This window comes from Trichomonas vaginalis, chromosome II (assembly GCF_026262505.1).
Source record: "Trichomonas vaginalis G3 chromosome II, whole genome shotgun sequence".
NCBI classification, from domain to species: domain Eukaryota; phylum Parabasalia; order Trichomonadida; family Trichomonadidae; genus Trichomonas; species Trichomonas vaginalis.
The window spans coordinates 7,799,332-7,816,634 of record NC_067204.1 but is presented as its reverse complement, the minus strand read 5'-3'; the positions used below and the strand labels follow the sequence as shown (position 1 = coordinate 7,816,634).

Here is a 17,303-nt window from a genome sequence, read left to right as displayed (position 1 = left end):
TTAATTTCTCTAGTTTCTAGCCAGAATCAATATAGAGTTCTTAGACAAAAGTGAAACAACTAACTGTTAAGTTATAATTCTCCTATTCTGGTTGGGTGCTCTCATTTTCAGTATTATATGACCATCTTGCACATCACTTCCATTAAAGGAGTTTATGGTATCGAAAAATATCAAATTTCCCCACCTAAACTCATTTTGTTTATACAGAGTAAAATTTCTAAAAATTTGGTCTGAAACTCTGGCTAGAGATGATGCAAAGCTTATATATGTAGATTAATGATCTGATAAAGTTTTGATATTAGATGTATAATTATAAAAATTATTTTGTTCAAAAACACACTTTAAAATAAATAAAATCAAGCCTTATTTGCTGCGTTGGCAATTAAAGTTGCCAATGATTGGGCGCTTCTGCATCTCTGGAATGTCTTTGTTGAAGAGAAGTGCTTTAACTCGTCAATTCTCTTCTGAATCATCGAAGCGATTTCGAAAGAGTTCTTTCCGAATATTTTAACGCATTCGTGACCATTTATAACTTTTTCAAGGGAATTCTTCACAATTCCGATCAATTTAGTAATATTTTCTTCGAAAGTTGGTGTTATTTCATCAGCTCCAATACCAATTACTATAATCTCAGCAATTGTAACTGCATACTGAACATCAGTGATTTTTTCATCGGCAATTTTTCTTGCAACCGTTGGGAAAAATCTTGGAGTTACTTCTGCCTCAATCCAGTCGAAAAGGACCTTTTTGATTGGAAACGCTGCGAGTTCCTTGGCGATAGAAGCTGCCCTGATGATACAGAATGACCATTGTTGCATGGAAAGCATCAATGAAAGATATGTTCTGCATAAGAACAAAGAAACGAAGCTGTCGTATCTTTGTAATGTCTTATACATATCATTCGATATTTTGGCATCGTTTGCGGCCGTTGCAATGATTGCCTGCAAATCTGCCAATTCTTGTTTGATTTTAGAAGTGTTGTCGAAGATTGGCTTCAAGCGAGTCTTCTCGTCTACACTTTTCTCAGTGTAAGGAATGAATTTCTGGGTCGGATCGTCGTAAACTGTCGGATAAAGTAGGAAATATCCGACATCAAGGAACTTATCGGCCTTGTTTGTAGTGGTAACCAGTTCTAAATAGGCTCCACCAACTTCCAATGCATCTTCAAATGACGATAGCGAGATAACCTGAACAATTCCCAAAATTTGTTCTCTCGAAAAAGCGTCGAGAACGAGAATGATGTTTCTTTTCTCGACCATCAGTGTCGCGGGGTCCTTCTTTTGTATGCTGCCGATGACTTTTGCGAATAAATTCGCTCTTCCTGCATCAGATAATTGTTGTGGTTCTGGAATCTGCTGCAATTGCATCGGGATGGCGTTGGACGTGTAGTATGAGTAGTGGGAAATAATATCTGCGAGAGGGGATTGCGACATTCCCACGTTTTCGAGATCAAATGGAACTGATTTCGCTAAATCAAGAAGAGGGAAGATCGGAGTTACGTCTTCCTTCTTTTCGAAGACCCTGTTAATTTTAGGAAGGATCTTGGAGAGTAATAATTGGTTTCTCCTGAAATAAGACAATTCTTCTGCTTCTTGGTCTTCTGTTGTTGTAAGACGATGGGGAATGACAGGACGGAAGAGCTTAGGACGAAGCTCGTAAACTCCTGTAACTCCATCGGAGCAACTGTAGTAAAATGAGTCGGCGCGATGATATCCAGCGACCATCTCAAGGATTTTAGCTCCAGGAGATGGAGTAACTTTCGTAAGACAATGATGTGGTGGATATTGGTTGTTAATGTTCCAAATTGCGATCGATCCGTCGTATGATGATGTAAATAAGAAATCTGCGCGATGATTTGAGAATTGTATGCTGCTGACTTGATGGTCGTGGCCTTCGAGAACAAGAAATGGCTTTTCGAAGCCAATACGGAGATCCCAAAGTTTGACACTGAAATCTGACGAAGTGGTGGCAAGTAATGGTTGAACAATGGGTGAGAATTTGACAACAGAGACAGGTGAGAAGTCCGATGTGATGTTGAGCTCTGGAGCATCTTGTTTCGATCGGAGATCGACGATTTTGACATATCCGCCGTAAGTGCCAACCGCAAAGGTTTCGCGTAAAATCGGGGATATGTCGAGTGATGATATCTGGAATCCGCCTCCATACCCGCCGTTTTTGAGCTTTTGGCGAGTTATATCCCAATTAAACCAATTTGTACCCATAATTGATACGAATGCCTGCAGATTGCGCCATGTGTATGATACTTGGCGAACTGCCGTTGATACAGGGCCTGTAATTGGTGGCGGTGGTGGATTATTTGAATTTATTTGTTTCATAACATCTGTATGATCGAAAAAGAATGTTTGTTCGGCTTTAAATGGTGTTTCTTTCTTGCATTGCTCATAAAACTTGTCAACACTCTTTTTGGCAATTCTGCTTTTATCATCTTTGAATTCGTCATAAGGAATGACAGAAAACTCTTTGTTAGCCCATCCTTCGACTTTTGTATCGCATGAGAAGAACCTAATGACAGGTTCTCCCAAATCTTTTGGCTGTTCTTGAACTGGAAGAGCCATTTGCATAAAATCATCGATGTTCTGTGCACGAGATGCTAATGAAGCGTTAGTTGTATACATCATAACACCTTTTGTCGTTGAAACTAAAAGATTATCTCTTGAACTTGCAATTGAAGTCGGGCGGATGTTAAGATTGCATGAACCGATTTCGTTGTACTTGTATGCACCATCTAAAGAGTATAATCTGCAGTTGCCAAGTGCATCTACATAATATGACAAAGGAAGTAAATAATCAGCGACAATCTTTTGTGGAGATTTAATATTTTGGCATACAGAATTCTTAACATATTCATTGTGGAGACCAAAGTAGTTTTCTGCTTTAGTTCTCCATAAAGAAATATCTTTCTGCATTTATGGGCTGTCTCACTTTTGTGGACAAAATGCAAAAACCTATGAATTTTCCTATTTTAATTTGATATTCATAATATATAAGTATTTGTAATGCATATTCTATCTTCTAATTAGTAAAATTACATTGCCCGCCAAAATCAAAAATTTTCTATTGAAAAAATAGCGCCAAGTCCAAAAGTGTCATTTTCTCATTGAAGACCGCAGCTGGAGTCAATGCCGAAATCACTTGCTGATGTGGATGGAACAGCACTATGATTGGCCAGATCAAAGGCTGTGTAGCATCCCAGCAAGTGGATAATCGGCATTGACTCCAGCTGCGGTCTTCAATGAGAAAATGACACTTTTGGACTTGGCGCTATTTTTTCAATAGAAAATTTTTGATTTTGGCGGGCAATGTAATTTTACTAATTAGAAGATAGAATATGCATTACAAATACTTATATATTATGAATATCAAATTAAAATAGGAAAATTCATAGGTTTTTGCATTTTGTCCACAAAAGTGAGATACTGCATTTATGCGGAAAAGGTGTCAATCTAAAAAAATTTATAAAAAAAGTTTGCCCATCTTAAATTTTATATGATTTGATAGACAATAAGCACTGGATAATAATTTAAGAAATAAAGTTGAGAATTTGAAATTCTTATTGAATTTTCAATTCATGATTTCCTTCTCTGAGCTCTAAGAGTATGATAATGGATAATCTTATTAGTGATTTGCTACTTGTGCTCAATTTTAAAAGATTTTAGTTTTATATACAAGATCTTTTACATAGATTATATAGATTGATTGATACCATCTAAGAAAATATGTTGAAAGTATCATACACTAGAAATACCATAAATTCTCATTAAATTCACTTTCAAATAACTGTTATTATACAATATTGACCTATTCAAAATTCATATTTAGTCTAAATTCTTTAAAAACAAACAATAGATAATAGGATTTAATGTGGAGAATTATAATGTTGAATAAATTTTTCAATCGGCATCAAACCTTGGACAGCATTAAGGTATTGACCGAATATATTGCTTTCACCAACATATTTAACTGAATTCTGGAATGCTTCTGGATTAACTTGGAATAATTTCTGATGATATCTGTAGAACAACTTGAAATAGAATTGTGCGTCCTCTTTTGTTATTTTAAGATCTCTAAATAAGATCTCAAATGATATAAATCTTGCTTCTGCGAAGATCGGAAGCGCATCTGGGATTTTTTCAATGAAAAACGGCATAATTGTTTCCAAAGCCAGTTTGAAAATGTCAGCTCTGCAGAAGAAATCAACAATTGTGTCAAGGTAATTAAGTTTGTCTTCATCTGGAACAAAATTATCGAAAAATTTTACTATAAATGAAGCCAAATAGCTATGATAAGTATAGAATAGGTCTTGGTGTTTTGGATCACAAGCAACTATCTGATTAGCAATCAATTTGAACAGGTCGATGATGTAATTTTGAATATCTTGGTCTAAAGGAAGCTCCAATGCGGCTTTAAGTAAATTAATTCGGACTTTCACCTTATTCCACTCATATCTGATCGAGTCCCATATCATTGGAAAGGCTTCGTAACCGAAAATTTCGGTTGATGTGAGAATTAATTCAGAAATATACGCTTTTTGCTCAGCAACCAATGAGAAGAATTTTGTGTAAAGGGATTTGATAGCATCGTATGGTGTAAATTTGATTTTTTGTAGAAAATCAAATCCATATTTAAATAATTTGTCTTCATCATCATATTCTGCATTGATAATAGCCTCAAAACATTGAGTAAATAATGTGTCCTTGATATCCTGGTCTTGAATCTTTGCTATTAATGTACAAGATAAATTAATTGAATCTTCAGATCCGAATTGGAACAATTTCTCGATAATCGTTGGTATATCGTCCTGTAGTTGACTTATGTAGTCCGAACTTGTTGATTCTAGGAAATTTTTCAGTTGTGTCAAAATTTCTTTTCCTTCAAAAGTAGAAATTAAGTTTTCGTCGGCAAAAAGTGTATCAAACGCTTTTTTGAAAGCAACCTCACCACATTCTATAACTCCTTCGAACTTTTCTGTTTTATTGTCGAATAAACTAAGATATTCCGAATAACACCTCAATCTTCTTGTTGTAAAGATGTCATTACGCATGAAACCGGATAAATCCTTTATCAAAAGTGCCATGTCTTCAAAATTTCTTGATTTATCGTAATAATTTGATAAACCAATTACAATCATCTCTTCTTCGTTAACATATTCATCGTTATTGATTATTTGTTCGAGGATATCTTCAAGAAGACAATAAACTGGTCGTTTATTGGTATTAGGATTTTTATTTACAAAAGCAAGGTTATACATGCTAGTTAAGTTGGTCATTATATTAGAAATGGATCTTTCGAAGTCTGGTGGGTCTTTTGCCTGCAAAACCTCACTGAAACAACGAATTTCAAGTTCGATTAACTTCTGACAATCATCTTGATGGGATTTTGCGTATGTAACGATTGAATCTGGCATCTTTCTTGCATTTGGGCATCTGATAATTGAATAAATAAAAGCATAAGAATATTGATCCCAAAATCTCGTGAAAATGTCATCAAGTTGACAGATTTCGATTAAGCAATCAACAGTAATCAAGAAATCATTAGTCTTCAGGTCTTCTTTTTGTAAAATTCTCATAATTATATTGTCAAGTTCGAAATAATCAATATATTCAACAAATTCTGCTGCAGTAATGCTCCTTTTGAGAAGTGACGTGATACATTTAAGCGCGAGAGCTGTTGTTTGAGGGTTTTCTAAAAACATTTTAACAGCACTTCGAGCAGACTCTAAATTCAGTAGGTTTATATCGACCCATCTAATAAGTGATGCTAGGCATTCTAAAAATTCTATATTTCCGTCGTTAATCTTTTTGATAACAAAATCTAGTAATTCTGATTGAGTTCCGTCAATATTAAGGTCATTAATGAATGCATCATAGTCATATCTCGTCATGTACGGCCTGATTACTAAGGAATTTTCAATTTCAAGAATAAATTTTAAAGAATGTTTTGGATTTAAAGTGGAAAGCGATGATAAAATTAGTTCCTTATGATTGTATATTTTGCTGTTGTACGCATCAAATATGAGTTTTATCCTGATCTTGTTAATTACAGTTTCAAATTCGATATGTTCGGTAAATTTAGAGTTTTCGATTTCAAAAAAGAATATTTCTTTTACTGACTCAATGGCGCTTATTTTTTCTTCTTCATTTTGAAAATGTATCCATGTTATTCCTTGGAGTAATAATAAATTATTGAATATATCCAAAACTACATTGAAAGATTCAAATGTCTTGCACTGCATTACATTGTTGAGAGCAAAAAATAGTCCTTCTGAAGATTCTTTTAATTTCTGGATTTTTACGTAATAATATAAGCTACTTTGCTTTTTTGCTACATTAGCATCGATAATATCTAATGTCATCTCAAAGTTTTCGTTTTCAATATTAAATGCATTGCTTTTATCATTTTCCATTTTTTTGAAAAAAAAAAATCATCTTTATTTTATGAATCAATACATGAATAATAGAGTTTTGACACCAAAACTATATGTGTATAAACTCTTTAGAATAAAATCTTTGTAGCTTGGGTCTAGAAATTGATTGAAGAACTTTTTTGACTCTTGAAGATGATGGTTTATCTTGATCTTCTGATATCTCAATTTTGTACATATGATAAGATTCTTTGTGCAAAATAGAATCAAATCTCTTATATAAGAAGCTTACTTTCATAATTCGAACAGGAATTGAAATTGTAAATATGAAGCTGAATGATCGAAACAATGGCAAAATTTGCTTTTTAAGTGTAATATTTTGAAAGTGGATCAAATAATAGTCAGTAATACCATTCAGTCGTTGTTTTTAAATTTGGATCAATAATTGTTTGTGCTCAAATCAATTTTAGGCAAGAATCCTAAAATAAATTTAAAATACACAAAATGCTTTAAGAATGCACCTACGTCTGACTGACTTTAATTCAAATTTCTGACAACAGAAATGAAACGTAATTGAATAAAAGGTGGTAAAATTCAATCAATGGATATTCAATTCTGAATTTTCAAAATTTTGCGAATGCTACTGGTAATGTAATTGCTATAAAATCTTTTATAGAATGATTTCTGTCTTCTTATATCAATGATTGATTAAAACCATCAGATCAAGTGTTTGTGAGCGACTAATATAATTCACAATCGATGCAATTATATTATCAATTTTATCACTACTTTTTATTCTGTGGTAAATAAATTTTGAAACATTTCAAGGTCAGTTCATTTTTTTTCCCCTTATGCTTGGTGATGCTATTATCGTAGATGACAAGAGAAGCCTTACTTATACAGGTTTGAGTATTACAGGAATCCAACAAGATACATTTCTTTCATTTACAATTAAGCAAGAATTTGTAAACAACACAGGTTGTCAAGCAGACATTATATATTTCATGCCAAGAGAACTACGTTTCGGCACGTATGATCCAACATTCATTGTTGACGAAAAAGTTATCAAACCAATTCTTCGATCAAAAGAGGAAGCCATGGAAGAGTTTGAGGAAGCAAAAAGGGATGGATATATGGTAATGATTGGTCAATATGCCGGAAATGGTCTTGATTCATTCGGTTTGGGAAATATCGAAGCGGACAAAAAAGTTGAAATTCAGTTGAAAATTTCATTCTTGGCAGATATTAATGAAAAAGGATATATATACAAATTCCCTCTTACTTACAAAAACCAAGAAGGTCGTGTTACATATGCTATTCCAAATAATTTCGAATTTTCGACAACAATTAAGACGATGAAAGAATTGAAAAATGTTCATGTCACTGCTAATGGAACTATGAATATTGTTGATGGTCACAATGCCACTTTCGTTACAAAAATACCTCCTAAAGAAGATGCGATTATTATTGAAACTTTAATCAAAGATGAAGACAAAAACATAGCTGTTTCGAGTGATGGTTATATTTCTATTTCTACATATCCACAATTCGAAGGAAAAGTAGAACAAAAATCAGAATTTTATTTCATAATCGACTGTTCAGGTTCAATGTCAGGCTCACGTATTGGAAACGCAAAATTCTGTTTGAATATACTGATTCATTCCCTACCAATCGGGTGCCGATTTTCAATTATTCAATTCGGCGATTCATATAAAGAAACTGTTTCAATATGTGATTATTCAAATAGAAATGTCAGAAATGCAATGAGCGCAATAGCTGGTATCAATGCAGACATGGGTGGCACTGATATTCTGTCACCATTGGAATATGTTTTTAAGAAAAAATTGGAAAAAGGATTTATTAGAAAGATATTTCTATTAACAGATGGTGAAGTTAATAACTCAGACGAAATTTGTTCAAAGGCACAATTAGAAAGAGAAAACAACCGTATTTTTGCAATTGGTCTTGGGTCTGGAGCAGATCCTGGTTTAATTAAGAACGTTTCCATAAAAAATGGAGGAAATTATGTTTTAATTGCTGATGAGTACAACATGAATAACATGATTGTCGAGCTTATGAAATCTGCAATTTCTCCATCATTGACTAATATTTCTATACAAGGTGAAAGCGATCAGACAGAAATGTGGCCTACACCATGTCCACCATTGATTGCAAGAAATCCACAAAGCTTCTTCATCAAATCTTCTTACTTGGAAAATATATTGATAAGCGGGTACAATCAAAGTAAAGAAATTTGTCTTACAATTCCAGTTTCCAAATGTAATGACAACCTAGGAATGAAACAGTTATTCAGTAGATATATCATCGATGATATTGAAACAGAGATTTTTAGTGATACTTCTGTTATGAAATATGGTTTGTGTATTATTAGATTCAATTACCCTGATCTTAGAAATAAATGCATTGAATATTCATTAGCATCTGGTGTCCTTTCCCAATTCACATCCTACATCGGAGTCAATTACCAATCGGATCTTGATATGAGAATTAACTATGATAGTTATATTCATAGAGGCATGATGTTCTCTGTTGCACCTGATCCTCCAAATCTCAATCCTCGCCAATTTAAATCAAAAGCTTCAAAGCCATCTCAAAAATCAAACCCACCTATATGTAATATTAAGAAAGATGAAAATAAGGATGATGGAATACTAGCTTCCACTTTATCAGTTCTCAAAAGCTTTTTCCCACGGACTGGGGAAAGTTCGGAAGAAACATCTCCTGATGCGTTAATCTTTGATCAAAATGTTGATGGTTCATGGGATTATTTCGTTAATGTTAATACTAAAATCGAACATAAATATGGAAGAAATGTAGCTGCCACTGTTGCTGCAGTTTCATACATCCGAAGAACGTTCAAAGATGACTTGACTCAATATTCTCTTATGATCTCGAAGGCTCTTTCATTCCTCCAGAATATCGATAAGAATGTAGATTGGGAAGATATTATTAACAAATGACAATTAAAAATAGTAATCATACTGAATAATATAGTTTCAATTTTTTATTTATTTAGTAAATTAATGAAAAGCTTTCCTGCTTAATCTTCCTTTGTGTTTTCTTTCTTTATTGATCAACTTTTCTCTTCTGTCTAATATGTCTTCCTTCTTGTTAAGTCTCTCTTCTTTCCTCTGGAGCTTTTCTTCAAGCTTCTTCAATCTTTTCTCTTTGTTTTTAAGGCGTTCTTCTTGACCAGTTGTGTTATTGAGTCGTGCACGCTGTTTGAGTACTCGTTTCTTATCGATTTCTGCATGATGAAGTCTTTCCTTTTTTTCAGCCAAAGTTTCTCCTTTTACTGGAACATAAAGCTTCCAGTTTATCTTTGGGTAATGTGCATTGCCTTGCATGATTAAATGTGATGTGAAACAAAATTTAATCACATCTAGAGATAAAAAATCGTTGGTATAAATTTCAAATAAAAATTGAAATATTTACATTTCATAAATCAGATCATTTTAAGGGAGGTGATATCGTTCATTGGAAAATTTTTGCTTACTTTTTTGCAATGTTACATAATGCATTTTTAATATATTTTATTTGTCCTAATATCCGATAAAAATCGTTTATAATCACATCAATTTTCTATGGCATGTCAAAAATTTTTACTCTATAGAATTATTATCAAAATCTTGAAATTTATTGTAATTTCTCGTATTTTTGAATGATTTTGATTATCAGAAGGTCATCATCAGCCTAAAGAATTCACTCAACTCATAAAAATTTGTTTTTTTATCCCGAGATTCTAACTATGTTGGCGATAGCAAGTAAATGTGATCCTTTATGGAATATCAAGGCATGCGCAAGAATCACAGAGCCTGCTAAATATACTTCTCAGCTCTGAGCAAAAAGAAACAGAAATAATAGTCTGAATTCAAACATTACATTTTTATTCTATGAAAATTAATTACTTATTTGATTTTACTTCTTTGATGCGTTGTGTTTTAGATGATTTTACTTCTTTATCCGAATCAATAACTTTAGAAGAAGAAGTAATTCTCTGTGTCATACTTCTAGTTTGAATCTGACCATGAGGAAGAGCTATAAAAGGAATTACATCTGAAATAGTATCTAAAGAAGTTACAAATCCGTTGCATGACCTAAAATTCTCATCAAATGAATCTTCCCATAGTCCATCATACCATTCTGAATCAGAATGAGAAGTAATTTTATTAAATTTTGAGAAATCATAATTAATTCCAAAAGCTATAAGGAGAGATTCGAGTAAATCATATCTGATATCACATTTCGCGTTTAAACTAATTCTTTCGTTTAATATTTTCTCTGCTTTATTTTGATTTATTCTTCCTACATATTTTGGAGCTAAATCTATAAAATATTTATGCATTCTATATGTGTACCCATATAATAACACTTCTGGATTCTCGTAAAAAGCAATTCTTTCCAAAAATGAAAAATCTGAAATGATTTCTTGATTAAACTCTGAATTAAGTTGTGAATTGTATAAATCAAAGAAATTCATATCAATCTTATATTGTCCATATTCTGTTTTTAAGTTACAAATCAAATTATTCCAATAATAAAGCAACGAAGTATAAATATACATTCTTGATAAGTTAAGAAGATCTTTCAAATGAAATTCGAGTATTGATTTCAAAAAAGCTAAGCTAAAATCGATTTTAACGAAATTTTTCTTGATATTTAGAAGTAATGTTAAAATACTTTGAGAAAGATTTTTAATTTTCATTTTTGAGCATGTATGGTTGTGTTGTCGTAGATTTAGCAATATAAAATTTAAATGATTATTATAATCCTTATAATTTGGTGTAACATGCTTTAATGTATGAATATAATTGTAGCATATGACATAATTAAGAGTTATTTCGATGCTTTCTTCGTTAAATAGTTGAATTAATTGTGATTCAAAAAATAATTCTTGTAAATTATCAAAATCATACATTTCAATTGTTGTGAATTGAAAATCAATGGTTTTTTCGTTATGGTCATCAACTGTGATTGTGCATTGATCATTAATTGAGTTATCAATATTGATTTTACTAAGGATTGGATTGGTTTTTGTTGATTTAATATCAAATTTTCCATCATATTTGATTATTGGTGTTGCCTTGGAAAAAATGAAGATGGTGATTCGTTTTGAATTCGCAATCATAACATACCAATTAATAAAAATGAATACAATATTAAAATTTGATCACGAAATGCATTTTCGGATTGTTACAGCTATAGATAATGATGTTGTCATATTTTTTATAATTTTAATTTCACCTTCATTGGGCATTCCAGATGGTCATATGATAGCCTATCCTATTTGAAAAATGATCTATATGTTGCTTAAGAAGTTTGCGCATTTTAGAAAATTCAAAATTTATTGATTTCAAACATTTAAAATTAATATGGCCAATAAAACGTAATCAGTTCAATTCTATTAATTTTGCTATAAAAATAAGCCGTCTTTTTTATAACATAAAATAAGGACGATATGTAAACAAAAAAATAGTAATTGAAACAAATGAATTGGTTCGATTTTCTCATCTTTTATCCAGTCGGCCTTCTTTACCCTTCATTCAGATTATATGTTTCCCTAGCCAGACGTAAATCCATTGATAATTTCCTCAAATACTTTGTTGTTTTCGCATTTGTTTTCTCAATTATCGAAACAATTAATCTTATTTTGGGATCATTCTGGATTTACACTTTATCAAAGGTTGCTGTATTATGGTTATTAATTGTTTCTGATTTCAATGGAGCTGTCATCCTCTTTGACAATCTTATTCGCACATTTATGATCTCGATGCCATTCCTGGTCCAATTTGGCTACAAATCACATTTCTCATCAAATTCTCAATTAGGAAAAGATGTTTCATCATACATTCACATGAATTTCATCGAAAGATATCATAAGATTCTTGATGAGATTGATAACTAAGATACCATATATACCTTTGTAAAAATTGTATAAAAATTTATTCAAATGCAAAATTATTACTCCTTTTTTTAAATAGAACAAAATATTTCTCTTATTATTATCATATAATAAAAGAAACACATATGATTTCATACTCTATCAAGATAGCTTTAAGATTGACATATAACAAACACAAGTTTGATCTTTTCAATCTAGAATTAAGGCATTACCAGTCTAGTTTTCAATATATTGAAAAGGAATGAGTTAATATCAATTGTCTAAAGTTAATCTTCCTCAGATTCCCTGTTTGTTTATTTAGATTTTGATAATAATCATTGCAAACAATGATATAGAATAAAAATGAAGATCAATTATTAGATGATATGAAGAAGTATTAACTATCGTGTATTATAAGAAGCTGTAAAGTCTAAGTACCTTTAACTCTCAAATTCTAATATGTTTTAAAGCTTTAAATTTAGATTTTTCATGACTAGTTGAACTGTATCGTATTTTGGTTGAAATATGGCATTTATTTTTGAAGTTTAAAATTTGAAGGGATTTTGTATCCGTTTAAAAATATCTCTAAATCTGTTATTGAGACTTTTTCTATGTTCAATGATGGAAATAGCTTAAGCTCAAGCGACAAATTTAGAAAAAATAAGATCAGTCCTGATAATTATTCTTTTGCACTCGATACAGAAGTAGAATTATCGTCCAATCAAGATTTGCATAGCGATTTTGAGAAGATTATCAATGAAAATCAAACACTCACAGAAAGCATTGCTTCATATAAAGTTGATTTGCAAAATACTCAAAAACTACTCCAAATTGAAAAAAGGAAAACAGCAGAACTCGAGCAGCAACTTAGAAATGAGAAAGATGCTAAGGATGCATCCATCTTTAAATCATTATCTGCTGCGCAGAGTAACGACGAGCAAAAGAAACAAATCGAAACTCTAAAAAATCAAAACTCGAAATTAACGAAAAGCTTAAACGAAAAGAATACTGAGATCATTAATAATGTAAACGCCATATCAGCTTTTGTTAATCAATGGAATCGATTCTTTTCAACAAATTATTCGAATTTACAGGAAATTGAAAGAGAAATACCATCTTTGTTCAGGTCGTTAAATACTGAAAAGAAAGATTCTAATGAGTTACAATCAAATTCAACAATACAGCAAGTTTCAGATGAAAATATTCAATTGAGAAGGCAAATAGAAGATTTGCAAAAGCAATTGCAGTCTTCTATTACTCAAGCCAATGAATCTAAGAAAGACTTCGTAAATAAGTTGGATAAATTAGCCAATGATAACAGTAATAAGATATCAGATCTTCAAGAGAAGCTGGGAGTTTCTAGTATTGAAAACAGTAACCTTAGATCAACAAATGAGAACCTCAACAAGAGAATTGAGGCATTGCAACAACTTCTTGATGATAAAACCGAAATTCAAAAAATGGAAGAGATTATTAATGGATTAAAGGATGAAAATACCGATCTTAAGAACAAACTTAAGTCATTTAAATCTAAAGCTGAACACTTGGTTTCAAAAATTCAAGAATCAGATGATTTGACAAATCAAGTTAATGAAGAGTTAGTAAATGCTAAAAAATCTTTGGCTCAATCCCAAAAAGATCTCAAATCCTCAAATGATCAACTTGAAAGACAAAAATATGAGCTCGAAGAAATTAAAAATACCCTTGAAACTGAAAAGAAGCAAAATTCGATCAAAGATCAGATGATCAAAGAACTAACTCAAAAGCAATTAGCAGATGCTGATGAAATTGATGACTTATCACGGCAGATTAAATTATTGAATATTAAAGTCGAAGAATTAACTCATAACAATGAAAAATCAGAACAAACCATTAATAGCATGCATCAAGATAATGATAAGCTAATAGAAAATCTTCAGAAAGAGAAGGAGAATAGCTCAAAGCTTAATTCAGTTCTGAAAGATACTGAAGCTCATAACAATGCGTTAAAGGATGAAAATCAGAAACTTTCAGATGAGTTGAGTAAAATAAAACCAGAAATAATACCTATTTGCGCATGGACTAACTTTGGTCCACAGAATGAATTGAAGCAACAAATTCAACAAATTGTAACATGCAAGGATAAACACTTGCCGCAAAAGATTTGTGAATCATTATACACAGTTTCAAAGTTCTACGAATCTCAATTGTCAGCATTAAATGCAAATCTAGAAGTTGAAATGTGTAAATCTGATTTACTTTGTTCATTGATGTCTGAAATCAATTCATTCTTGAAACTTCCTCAGAAAACTCCCAATGAAGTTATATCTTATAAGTCAGATTTTCTATCAAACATCAAGAAAGAGCTTGGAAAAGTCAATCAACATATTATTGAACTGGAAGTGTTCAGTAAAGAGTTTGATAAATCTAAAGATTATAAAGAAATAGGCAAGAGAGCTGATCAATTGCAAAACTTAAACGATGAACTTAACAAAGAAATTATAATGAAAGAAAATGATATCTCAAGGCTTTTGCAACAAAATAAATCGATGAATGATGAAATAATTCGTCTAAAATCCGAAATAGATCAAAATGAACAAGAATTGGAATCAAATAAAGCTTTAGCAGATAAAGTAAGCGAATTAACCAAAACAGTATATGAGCAAAAAGTTCTGTTACAAGCTGCAGGACAGAAAATTGCATTGCAATCGAATGCGAAGTCACTTGAAGATAAAAAGAATAAAGAAAGTCTTGATTTCCATGCAAAGTTAGCTGAGAGAAAGTATGAGAAAGAAAAGAAGCTTTACGAGTTAAAGATCAAAGAAATGGAAGAAATGAATGCAGAATTAGAATCAACAGTTGAAAATCTTTCTAAATCACTGAAGAGAAAGAAAGATATCAATAAGAAACTAAAATCAGAAATTGCAAGACTTCTTTCTGCTCAAAATAATAAAGAAATTGAAACTCCGCCTGTCAATGATGAATCAAATAATTCTTTAGTGAATGAATTAAAGCATAAAATAGAGAGGCTATCGAAGGTAAATGAAGGATTGCAGCTTGAAATTACTCAACAAATGCAAAAGTTAACAGGCCAAACAACAATGATCAAAAGACTTCAGAAGCAAATAAAGAACTCTGATGAAGAGAAAGAAATGCTTAATACGATGTACAATGATATGAAGCAAAGGTATAATAATGATACAAAGCATATCCAAACCAAGTATGAAGCTGAAAATATGAGTATTTCTGAAAAGTTTACGCACGATATCGATGCAATGAAAGTTCAACATGAATCTGAACTTCGAAACATCTTCGGAATGATAGGAACTAGTTTCAAGCAATTTTATGATGCTAGAAGTAAGCTTGACATGCAAAAAACTCGCGAAATAATTGACCAAGCTAGTTCTCAATTGAATAAGCTAAGAAATTCTGATATTCATTTGAGGTCGCTTCTTGGACTTGAAGAGAATGATTCAATCGAAGATGTTGTAACAAACATCTTATTCAGACAATGAATTTTTATTTATTAAGTCTATCATTGCTCACTAATGTTTGTGTATTTTAAACATATTGTATTTTACAATCCTTTTTTTCAATTACATTGATTCATTTTCTTTTCGACAATGCGATGGGTATTGATTTGTAAAAAAATCGGAGTAATAGTACTCTCTATGCTTTACTTAATCTATTCTAACAAAAAAAAATATTATACATCATTATTTGAGTCTGTCGTCGTTTTATCAGTAGTAGTATTTTGCAAAAGTTGCGCGCAATATGGACAAAACCATGTTTTTGTTGTTTTGTTTGTAATTCCGACGCATTCGACGTGAAACCATTCGAATGGGCACTTTGGATTATCACATTGAACCATTTGTCCAACATTAAGTCCACGGCAAATGCAATAATGCTCTCCATCGTTTGCTATCCCTGTATATTGCATTTTATTCTTGATTTTTTCAACATAATCGTCTGCAAGAGGGTTCTGGTCAAATGTTTTCTTCGTAGCTAAAAAGGATTCCATTAATTTAATTTCGGAAAGAATTTCTTGCTCAGCTTGATCAAGTAAATCAACTAATGATCTGGCAGCTTCAACTTTTTGAGCACTATAGTCAAGTAAAGTTTGTGCTTCATACTCCAAACGAGCTGATGTCATTGCCTGTTCGTCTGCTATTTTAGCATTTGGTTGGATAGCTCCAATATTTTCGACGGATTTTGATAAAATATCACGTGCTTGTGCACATCTATTATCCATTCTTGTTATTGCGCTTTGGCGTCGCTCAATTGTTTGAGGAATTTTATCTAACTTGCGAAGCAGCATCTAAAATTCTTCAAAAAACTAAAAATATAACTGTTGGCTGCGTGTTTTGCACTAGACATTTACTATACAATTCATTGTATTGTGTATTTCTACTGATTTGCTCAAAAAAACAAATTGAAAATCTAAATTAGATAATTTAAATGATAGCAATCTTTTATTTTTGAGTTAAAAACAAATGTTAAATGAATGCAATGTTTTATATTAGAAATAAAGATAATATAAAATTTCAAAATGAAAATATTCGAATTTTTGAAAAAAATATTTTATTAAATTAAAATACTCTATGAGTTGAGATTGTTTTAAGACTTCTTTTGTTTCTCGAAATTGAATGAGAAATGTGAATTTGACATGTTATATTTAACATTAAAAAATTTAGCTTTAAAAAAATTATTTAGTTTTGTTTTGCACTCAGGGCGATTCGCTCTGAATAAGTGTAGTATCTGTTCTGAATCGCTTGACAGCGGTTCGCCTGGTATGTGCCAGGCGCCTCTGTTCATACTAATTTATTAACTCATTGTCCTAGCATGTCTAGGCGATGGATTTAGGCGGTGTCTTCACTATCTCACCTAACCTAAATCACCCAATCCCATCAAATTTAGCGTTTTTTTTTGTTTTGTTTTTGTTTTATAGGTGGTTGAGCTATGGCTACCGAGGCAAATCAGAAATGAATGATTCTAATCTAAAACTAAAACTGTATAAATTATTAGTCAAAACTCACTTTT

The 17,303-nt window shown here is 31.6% G+C and overlaps 8 protein-coding genes across 8 annotated transcripts; 3 read left to right on the top strand and 5 right to left on the bottom strand.

Moving 5' to 3' along the window:
• Positions 1-325: 325 nt before the first annotated feature.
• On the bottom strand, positions 326-2,928 carry TVAGG3_0504190 (chromatin organization; the record flags this gene model as incomplete). Its single annotated transcript, XM_001304539.1, has 1 exon — positions 357-2,927. The coding sequence occupies one exon, from the start codon at positions 2,925-2,927 to the stop codon at positions 357-359; it is 2,571 nt and encodes an 856-aa protein (XP_001304540.1).
• An 801-nt stretch (positions 2,929-3,729) lies between these two features.
• On the bottom strand, positions 3,730-6,863 carry TVAGG3_0504180 (uncharacterized protein; the record flags this gene model as incomplete). The annotated part of the gene is made up of 1 exon (XM_001304538.1): positions 3,878-6,424. The coding sequence occupies one exon, from the start codon at positions 6,422-6,424 to the stop codon at positions 3,878-3,880; it is 2,547 nt and encodes an 848-aa protein (XP_001304539.1).
• A 370-nt stretch (positions 6,864-7,233) lies between these two features.
• On the top strand, positions 7,234-9,363 carry TVAGG3_0504170 (von Willebrand factor A domain-containing protein 5A family; the record flags this gene model as incomplete). The annotated part of the gene is made up of 1 exon (XM_001304537.1): positions 7,234-9,363. The coding sequence occupies one exon, from the start codon at positions 7,234-7,236 to the stop codon at positions 9,361-9,363; it is 2,130 nt and encodes a 709-aa protein (XP_001304538.1).
• Positions 9,364-9,423: 60 nt separating this feature from the next.
• TVAGG3_0504160 (uncharacterized protein) lies at positions 9,424-9,750 on the bottom strand (the record flags this gene model as incomplete). The annotated part of the gene is made up of 1 exon (XM_001304536.1): positions 9,424-9,750. The coding sequence occupies one exon, from the start codon at positions 9,748-9,750 to the stop codon at positions 9,424-9,426; it is 327 nt and encodes a 108-aa protein (XP_001304537.1).
• A 148-nt stretch (positions 9,751-9,898) lies between these two features.
• TVAGG3_0504150 (uncharacterized protein) lies at positions 9,899-11,526 on the bottom strand (the record flags this gene model as incomplete). Its single annotated transcript, XM_001304535.1, has 1 exon — positions 10,308-10,748. The coding sequence occupies one exon, from the start codon at positions 10,746-10,748 to the stop codon at positions 10,308-10,310; it is 441 nt and encodes a 146-aa protein (XP_001304536.1).
• A 355-nt stretch (positions 11,527-11,881) lies between these two features.
• TVAGG3_0504140 (tautomerase/MIF superfamily) lies at positions 11,882-12,361 on the top strand (the record flags this gene model as incomplete). Its single annotated transcript, XM_051236748.1, has 1 exon — positions 11,892-12,308. The coding sequence occupies one exon, from the start codon at positions 11,892-11,894 to the stop codon at positions 12,306-12,308; it is 417 nt and encodes a 138-aa protein (XP_051094572.1).
• Positions 12,362-12,887: 526 nt separating this feature from the next.
• Positions 12,888-15,846, top strand: TVAGG3_0504130 (A-type inclusion protein-related family; the record flags this gene model as incomplete). The annotated part of the gene is made up of 1 exon (XM_001304534.1): positions 12,896-15,778. One exon carries the CDS (start codon positions 12,896-12,898, stop codon positions 15,776-15,778), a length of 2,883 nt encoding a protein of 960 aa, XP_001304535.1.
• Positions 15,847-15,915: 69 nt separating this feature from the next.
• TVAGG3_0504120 (methylated histone binding) lies at positions 15,916-16,719 on the bottom strand (the record flags this gene model as incomplete). Its single annotated transcript, XM_001304533.2, has 1 exon — positions 15,970-16,581. The coding sequence occupies one exon, from the start codon at positions 16,579-16,581 to the stop codon at positions 15,970-15,972; it is 612 nt and encodes a 203-aa protein (XP_001304534.1).
• Positions 16,720-17,303: the final 584 nt, after the last annotated feature.